Source organism: Ursus americanus, chromosome 18, assembly GCF_024610735.1.
Source record: "Ursus americanus isolate L20-20 chromosome 18, mUrsAme1.1.p, whole genome shotgun sequence".
NCBI classification, from domain to species: domain Eukaryota; kingdom Metazoa; phylum Chordata; class Mammalia; order Carnivora; family Ursidae; genus Ursus; species Ursus americanus.
In genome coordinates this window covers 11,970,082-11,979,632 of record NC_142144.1, presented here as the reverse complement: position 1 = coordinate 11,979,632, position 9,551 = coordinate 11,970,082, and the positions used below count along the sequence as shown (strand labels likewise).

Below are 9,551 nucleotides of genomic sequence, written 5' to 3'. Positions count from 1 at the left end.
AGCGATGTTACAAAAACTAGATATCCACATGGAAAAGAATGAAATTGGACCCTTTTCTTACACTACTCACTAAAACCAACTTGAAATTGATTAAAGACTTAAATGTAGGTCTTGAAACCATAAAACTCTTACAGAAAACTTACAGAAAAAGCTCTTTGACATTGGTGTTGGCAGTGATTTCTTAGATGTGACACCAAAAGCACAGACAACAACAAAAAAAACTAGACAAGTCAGAATGTGTCAAACTAAAAAGCTTCTACAAAGCAAACAAAACAATCAGAGTGAAAAAAAAAAGCCACTAGGGAATAGCAGAAAATACTTTCAAAACATATCTGATCATCTATTAGGTTAAGAGATTAGCCCATTATAAGATATATTGTGGGGAAATAGTATTTTCCTACAATTCATTAGAAAAGAAACAAATAACCTAATTTTAAAATAGCTATGGCAGCATTGTCCACAATACCTAAATTGTGGAAGGAGCCGAGATGCCCTTCAACAGATGACTGGATTAAGATGATGTGGTCCGTTTATACAATGGAATATTACTCAGCTATCAGAAAGAACAATTACACAACATTTGCAGCAACATGGACGGGACTGGAGGAGATTATGCTAAGTGAAATAAGTCAAGCAGAGAAAGACAATTATCATATGGTTTCACTCATTTATGGAACATGAGAAATAGGAAGATCGGTAGAAGAAGGAAGGGGAGAATGAAGGGGAGAATAACAGAAGGGGGAATGAACCATGAGAGACTGTGGACTCTGGGAAACAAACTGAGGGCTTCAGAGGGGAGGAGCATGGGGGATTGGAATAGGCCAGTGATGGGTATTAAAGAGGGCACATATTGCGTGGTGCACTGGGTGTTATACGCAAATAATGAATCATGGAATTTTACATAAAAAACTAAGGATATACTGTATGGTGACTAACATAACATAATAAAAAATTACTATTAAAAAAATAAGTAAATAAAAATAAGGGCTATGGATTTCAATAGCATTTCTCCAAAGAAGACATACAAATGGCCAACAAGTATATGAAAAGATGCTCAAGATTGTTAACTTAATGCCGCGGAACTACACATTTTAAAATGATTAAAATGATAAGTTTTATGTTCTGTATAGTTTACAACTTAAAAAGTGGTTTTTTTAATGAATGGATTGATAGGTGTGGCTGTATCAGCACCAGCTTATCAGCAAAGAGGAGTAATTTTATGTGAATACCTGGACTCTTCCCTTGACTCTATGCATTCTCCCACATCTTGGGAGAAGCCCCAGGCTTTTTCCATGCATTTGCCTCTTTTCTCCTTAGAAATCACTAGAATAACAAGTGACTAATTATCTGGAGATCCAAGAAAAACACTGGTAGGGCAGCCTGATTTTCCTTGGTCTCTACTGAGAGGTCTCTACTTCTCTCCCAGACACAGTGTTTAATGAGTTCCCTGGGGTTGGTGCCTGGGGAGGCTGCCTACCTCCTTGGGGTGAGGTCGCATACAGGACAGTCAGATAGTTCTAAGCACACACCTTATCCCTTAACATCTGATGGAACTGAAGCAGTAAGGTGGTGGATGACTGGGGATGCAAGAAAGAATCATGATTCCACTGCCTGGGGCTACATTGAAGGGTCACCTCTCTGGAGGAAGCAGAAAAGCATCAACTTCAGTTGCTGATAACCTTATCTCTAGACTGAAGCAACAATCACACATGCCCCACACACCCAACATTGCAGGTCTTGACACCTCTCACCAGAAGCTGGGGCTTTTTCCTTTTCTTGGCCTGATATGAACATTCTTTCTATGCTCCAAACCCTCCATTCCTCTGCTAGACATCAGGACCAACAAGGCTGAGGAGAAGGTGCTTGGATCTTCCAAAGGCCACTGGAGCTTACCATCCCTTACCTGAGTAAGTAACTGGTATCCCCAACCATACCCCACCTAGATGTTTCTAACCAGGAGTGTCAGAAACCTACAAATACATTCATTTTTACAGAGAAGGAAAATGAGCTGCCCAATTACATGCAACATGTTAATGCCACAGGTAGGACTACAAGCCAAGTCATGTGACCCTTACCACCCAGCCTCCATTACTTTTTGTCTCAGACTCCTCCATGTGCCTCTGTTTCTCTTCTCCATTCACAAAAAAATGGAAGGATTTGTGATGAATGCGTGAGACTCCAAGCAAAGAGACTGACATTTTCAGAGGAATGGTGTAGCTGCTTGGATGCTGGGGGTAAAAGTTCAGCCTCTGTCATCCCAGCCTGGCTTCATAGTGTCCCCAAAGTCAGTCCTGCACTAAAGAGAACCCACATCAGTGGCCTTACCCCAACTTCAGAGTAGCAGGGGATACAGGCTGTGGGAAAGGCTGAAACAAGAAATGGTAAGGGAGGAGAAAATTCCTAAGACCTGGGCCATCACTCCAGCTCTGCTGTGAATTCACGGTGCAGTATTAAATGACCAACTTCCATGTGCTATATATACACAATGAAATATTACTCGGCCATAAAGAAGAATGAGATCTTGCCATCTGTGACATGGATGGACCTAGAGGGTAATACACTAAATGAAATACATCGACAGAGAAAGACAAACACCAGATGATTTCACTTACATGTGGAATCTAAAAAGCAAAACAAACAAACAAAAAAGCAGAAAAATACTTATAAATACAGAGAACAAAGTGATGATTACCAGAGGGGAGGGAGTTGGGCGAAGAGCCAAATGGGTGAAAGGGAGTAGGAGATACAGGTTTCCAGGTATGGAATGAATAAATCGTGAGGATGAAAGGCACAGCATAGGGAACACAGTCAATGGTACTGTAATAGCAATGTAACTGGTGACAGATGGTAGCTACACTTACTGTGAGCACAGCATGGTGTATAGGGTATTCGAATCACTATGTTGTGCACCTGAAACTACTGTAACATTGTGTGTCAATTATACTTCAATATAATAAATACATAAATGACCAGCTTCCTTCTTTGGGTTTCAAATGGCCCTCTGCAAATTGATCATGTAGATTAGAATTTCAGTTTTGACACTTTTCTTTAGCACTGAGAGCATGTCTTCAAAATCATCCTTTTTTTTAAAATCTGTAAAACACATGAAAGCAGAATTTTTTGGGTAGAGAGGAAGATCCTGGGACTCCTCAGTCCCTATTCACACTCTACCTCGCTGGTGACAGGTCTGTCACATGGGAGTGTTGGTCATGGGATGGAGGAAGAGGGTGACTGGAGATGAGGGAAAACTTGAGGCTGTGTCCTGGAGGGGTTAGGCCAGAGAAGGCAGGAGATAGTTGACATGGAAAAGTGAAGATGCAGGCAGACATGGTCCCTGTCTTCAAACACCTGTAGGGATAACTTGGTATCTGTTGACCTTTGTGTCCCCAGGACCTCCCATGAGTGCTGGCCTACCGTGACTCAGAAAGTACTTACTGAATGCTGAACAAATCAAAAACTCCACAAGTAAAAGAAGAGCAAAATTGTGGTCACTTGTTACAACTGAAATCAGTTAAGAAAGGATATTGGAAGTATGAGGTTTAGAATTCTTGACTCTTGGCTTTAATACCAAAAATGTAACTATAGCTCAATAGAACTCCATGGATAAAAATTGGAAAGCAGTGAGTTTCCTGTCACTAGATGTAGTCAAGCTGGATGACCATCATCAGGGCTACTGCAAGTTTCCTGCCCTGTGGTGGTTTGGAAGTGATGATTGCTGAGTTTTCTTCTGACTCAGGTTATTCAGATCTCTACATATTTCTTCGGGCACTTTCTGAACATCAATTATGTGCCAGTTTCCTAAGGCTTACATACACAAATCCATTAAATAATGTCAAAGAACAGAAATAATTACAGCTGGGATTTATCAGGAGTTTATTCTGTCCCACTTATATTATTAACTGATTTATATGCATATTATGAGAATCCTCATAACTGTCTAGAGGCAAATCCTACTATATAATTCTTGTTTCCTAAACCAGAAAATTAAGGTTTAAGGTTAAGCAGCTTGCCCCAAGTCACTCTGCCAAAATCAGGTGAGGCTAGGGCTTGAACCCAGGACTGTCTGATGAGTCCTCAATCATAGCCACAAGGCTACTCAGTGGAGTTTGCAGCTGGACCCAACCCAGTCACACCCCACATGGTCCTGAGATTAAGAGATCCTGTTACACTCTCCTCAATCCCCTCTCTGCTGTCCTTATTTGGCTTCCTTTTTAAAAAAAATTTTTTTAGGGGCGCCTGGGTGGCTCAGTTGTTAAGCGTCTGCCTTCGGCTCAGGGCGTGATCCTGGCCTTATGGGATCGAGCCCCACATCAGGCTCCTCCGCTATGAGCCTGCTTCTTCCTCTCCCACTCCCCCTGCTTGTGTTCCTCTCTCGCTGGCTGTCTCTATCTCTGTCAAATAAATAAATAAAATCTTAAAAAAAAATTAAAAATAAAAATTTAAAAAAATTAAAAAAAAATTTAGTAAGAACACTTAATGTGAGGTTTATCCTCAACAAATATTTAAGTGTACAACACATTATTATTGACTATAAATCCCATGTTGTAAAACAGATCTCTAGAGCGTATTCATCTTGCTTAACCGAAACTTTATGCCCATTGATTATAACTCCTCACTGCCCTGCCTCTGGAAACCACCATTTCCCTTTCTGACTCTATGGATTTTACTATTTTAGATATATCACGTAAGTGGAATTACGAAATATTTATTCTTCCGTGGCTGCCTTTTTTCTGCTTAGCCTAAGTTCCTTAAAATTCTTCCACACTGTCACATCTGGCAGAATTTCCCTCAATTTTAAGGCTGAACAGTATTTCATTGGTAGATATATAACACATTCCACTCATCTGTCAACAGACAGTGAAGTTGTTTCCACACCTTGGCCATTACGAATAATGCTGTAATGAACATAAAGTGCTACTATCTCTTCAAAATAGTTATTTCAATTTTTTTGGCTATATACCCAGAAGTGGAATTGCTGGAGCATACGGTAATTCTGTTTTTTAAATTCTTGAACCTCCATACAGGTTTTCCATAATGGCTGTCCTAATTTATATTCCCACCAAAAACGTAGAAGGGTTCCTTTTCTCCACATCCTTGCCAATACTTGTTGTCTTTTGTTTGTTTGACAATAGCCATTATCCCTGATAATGAGTGATGTTGAGCATCTTTTCATATACCCGTTGGCCGTTTGCATATCTTCTTTGGAAAAATGTCTATTCAAGTCCTTAACCCATATTTTCACTTGGTTATCAGGTTTCTTACTATTGAGTTGTAGGAGTTCAATCATTTGCTTCTTAATTGGAAACTTCTTGGGCAAGGCCCTTGACACTACCTCACACACGCACCTACGCCATCATCACGCCCCCTTGCCTCTTGCTGTCCTCCTCATTTCCTCCCACTATCTCAGCTCAGAAGCAGCCTGCCTTGGAACCAAGGAGGATGCACAGAGATAGTCATAGGAATGAGGGTGCTGTAGCAAACCAGTCTCTTGCCCCACATCAAAAGACATGAGTAAGTCCAAATACTGGATGAAGAAATGTCATCTGGCTTTGCTGAGCTATTTGAAACCATAAGTGAAATAAGTCAATCAGAGAAAGACAAATATCAGATGATTTCACTCATATGTGGAATTTAAGAAGCAAAACAGAGGATCATAGGGAAAGGGAGGGAAAAATAAAATAAGACGAAATCAGAGGCAGACAAACCATAAGTGACTCTTTTAAACTCTAGGAAACAAACTGAGGGTTGCTGGAGGGGAGGCGGAGTGGGGGGATGGGGGTAACTGGGTGACAGGCATTAAGGAGGGCACTTGATGTGATAAGCACTGGGTGTTATATACAACTGATGAATCACTGAACTCTACCTCTGCAACTAATCATACACTATGTTAATTAATTGAATTTAAATAAAATTCAAAAAAAAAACAATATTCACCTTAAAAACAGCAACAACAACAAACCACTCTCAGTGACCTGGTTGTGGGAAGACTGTCAGCATTATCCATCACTTACCCATCACTACTGCAGAAAAGACTCTACAAAGCAGGAAACCCACTGGAATCTCTGTCCCTTCTGCTTCTCTGATCAGGAAATTCTAATGTTGCCTGTCCGGCACCTCTCCAGAAGCTAGGACCTTACTCTCCTTTCTATGATCACCTCAACCATTTCACACACACTTACTTCCTCACTTTCTTTTGTCTTAACTAGCTAGACCAGGTAGTATATCTTAAATATGAGGATTATTATTTTCCATTCTCATATATTACTTTACATATTATTTATACAATTACCAATGATACAGCACCTGCTCATTTACAAACCACTTTTCAGATGTGTTCCTTCATTTGATGCCCACAACATTCTGATGGAAATGGTGTTGTACCTCTCTCGTTTTCCCATGAGAAAAATAAGAAAGGCACAAAGATCTTCCAAGGGAAACAGCTGGTAAGTAACTACACCAGGACTAAAACCAAATCCTGGACTGTTTCCACTAATTCTCCTGATCCAAAGTATCTAATTCTGGCCACCTATGCAACATGCTCCCATCATTGAAGTTGCTGTCAAAGTTGTCCATTCTGAGTTTATACTGTTAGCAAATATACAACAGACAGAGAGGTAATCTAGCATAATGGCAAAGAACAAGACCCTAAGGCCAAACTGCTTGGGTTGGAAATACAGTCACTTACTAATAATATGATCTTGAGCAAGTTACTGAGCAGTCTCTAATAAATCTACAGTTTGGTTTCCTCATCTGTATACTGTCGGAGTTCTTATATGGATTAAATCATGATACAGTATCTAGCACATGTAAATACTCTCAATGTGTTCAGTATTTGCATGTGGCACCTGCTACATGGATATGGTGGTGAGCTGGGGATACAGTGTTTAACAGCCAGACGGGTCCCTGCCCTCCCTGAAGTGATAGCCTGGGCCTCCCCGAGTTAATGGTGTCTCACTGTGCCCTTCCTAGTAGGAGAAATCATTTGGTCCAAAGTTCCAAGCACTTGGGAGAAAAAAAGATACTTCAGAAGCCCATGCTTCTGTATCTTAGAAAAATGCCTAGAGAGATGCAGACAATATGGGTCCTTTCCAACACTGCAAAGTATTTTATTTCCGTGCTTTAAACATCGGGGGGAAAAAATCATTGGTACTCAGTGCCCTTGAGTGTAGACTTCCTCTCACTCATCTTCCCTTACCTGTTTCTCCCTTTACCTGGAATCACTGATGCACATCTGCAAATCTCTCCCTGAGTTCTGCTCTGGCACTAATCCTGACCCTAGGCAAGGTGAACATTAGGAGCCCAAGGCCAGGAACATAGTGACTGACTCAGGATCAAGTCATTCTGGCCAAGAGCCAGGTTTTGATTCTGGGGACGAATGGCAGGTAATGGATTTCTGATCATGGCCCACAGCAGCCAAGTCTCTGCCTTTGTAACTGCTGAGCAGAGCCACAATTCCTTCCAAACTGGATCCTGCTTTGTTCCTTCTGTATCTTGCTTCTCTGCACCTATTTCAAAGGTAAGAATCCAGTTCCTGAAGCCCAGAACTTTGCTATCTAGTCCTTCAGTATTATCTGCACCTTTTATATAATTCTCATGTTCAGACAAGCACCTATGACTCTACTCCACCCTAATCTACTCTCAGGATATGCACCTGTTAGTCCTCTTATGACTTTCTTAATGCCACCCACTTGCATGCAATAAGGAGGGCACGTATTGCATGGTGCACTGGGTGTTATACGCAAGTAATGAATCATGGAACTTTACATCAAAAACTAGGAATGTACTGTATGGTGACTAACATAATTTTTAAAATATTTTTAAAACATAAAAAATAATTAAAAAATAAAAAATAAAAAGTAAACATATAAACAAACAAAAGTTTAACCAAACCAGACAGAAGCCCTCCCACTGCCAGAAAGTGGTCTGCCCTCATGCCATATAGTTTCACCTCCTGCGGGATTGCAGCCTTTCCAGTTTCATGACACTCCTGATACGTTATTCCAACATCCAAACCCATTCTGCAAGCTTTTCCCAAAGAGGTTGGAGCTAAGAGTACATCCTCTAGGATATATATCTGTCTTTTCTTCAGGGAGAAGTTAAGATCTTCTGATATCCATTTTTAGAAGCCAAACAGAGAGAAATCCTGGCCAAAACAGAATAGTCTGAGGAGGTAAATTTCATCATTTCTGCCTTCATGATGAAGAAATGAAAGTTCAGGAGGTGACTTCGTGCTCTGTGTAAATCAGTGACAGAGGCAGAATGGAAAGCCAGAAAGCTGTGACACCAAAATCCATACTCCCATCAACTATACCAGCCACTCATAGGAAGTTAGAGCAACTGGAGACTCCAACCTAGGACACGTGCCTAAAATTCCTTTATATTTTCTACTTGCAGGATAACAATGTCAAGGGGAAACCAGAGTCACATCACTGAATTCCTCCTCCTGGGACTGACCAGTGACCCCAAAGAGCAGGGGTGGCTCTTTGCCAGCTTCCTCGCCATGTATCTGGTCAACATGGCTGGCAACTCCCTCATCATTGCAGCTATCTGGGGGGATACCCACCTCCATACTCCCATGTACTTCTTCCTCTGCAACCTATCTTTTGTGGACATCTGCTTTACAAATGTCATTGTGCCAAGGATGCTGGCAAACATGTTGAGCAAGAACAAGAAGGTTCCCTTTGCTCAGTGCCTCACACAGATGTATTTCTTTGTGACCTGTGCAATCACTGATAGCTTCCTCCTGGCTGCCATGGCTATTGACCGCTACATGGCCATCTGTAACCCGCTGCATTACACCATGACCATGAGCCCCCAGCGCTGTCTCCTGCTGGTGATGGCATCCTGGGTGCTGTCCCACCTCCACTCACTCACCCACACGATTCTCATGGCCCGCCTAACCTTCTGTGGGCCCAATGTCATCCACCACTTCTTCTGTGACGTCCAGCCACTGCTGACACTCTCCTGCTCTGACACCTCTGTCAATGAGCTTTTGGCCTTCACAGAGGGCTCCTTTGTGATCATGAGTCCCTTCATCTTGATCATTGTCTCTTATGTTTTTATCACCCGTGCTGTTCTGAGGGTCCCTTCCGGGCGAGGCAGGTACAAGGTCTTCTCCACCTGTGGATCCCACCTCACGGTTGTGGCACTATTCTATGGGACTGCCATTTCTGTGTACATTCGCCCTTCATCCACCTACTCAGTGACAAAGGATCGTGTGGTCACTGTTATTTATACAGTGGTAATCCCCATGCTGAACCCTTTTATCTACAGTCTTAGGAACAAGGACATGAAACGAGCCTTGAGAAAGCTGACTAGGAGAAAAGAATAGAATACGAATATTTGGCTCCCTCTAGGAGTTTACTCATTGATCCAATAATTAAAGGTTAAGCACCTATGACCTGTAGGTACTACGTTTAATTCTGTGAGAAAGGCAAAATAAATCATCACTTCTGTCCTCAAAAATACTTATAGTCTAGTTATCAGAAAGGAAAAGATTGCCAACAGCTTACTGTAATCAGAATTTGACTTTCTTTTTCATAAAATTAAAT

General features: G+C 41.4%; 1 protein-coding gene across 1 annotated transcript; it reads left to right on the top strand.

The window, feature by feature from the left end:
- Positions 1–8,401: 8,401 nt before the first annotated feature.
- Positions 8,402–9,331, top strand: LOC123788090 (olfactory receptor 1L4-like). The gene has a single exon (XM_045791176.2). It carries the CDS (start codon positions 8,402–8,404, stop codon positions 9,329–9,331), a length of 930 nt encoding a protein of 309 aa, XP_045647132.1.
- The last annotated feature ends 220 nt before the right edge of the window (positions 9,332–9,551 follow it).

Excerpts from the sequence above, each read along its gene's own strand:
- LOC123788090 (XM_045791176.2), top strand. The coding sequence starts at position 8,402 with ATGTCAAGGGGAAACCAGAGTCACATCACTGAATTCCTCCTCCTGGGA.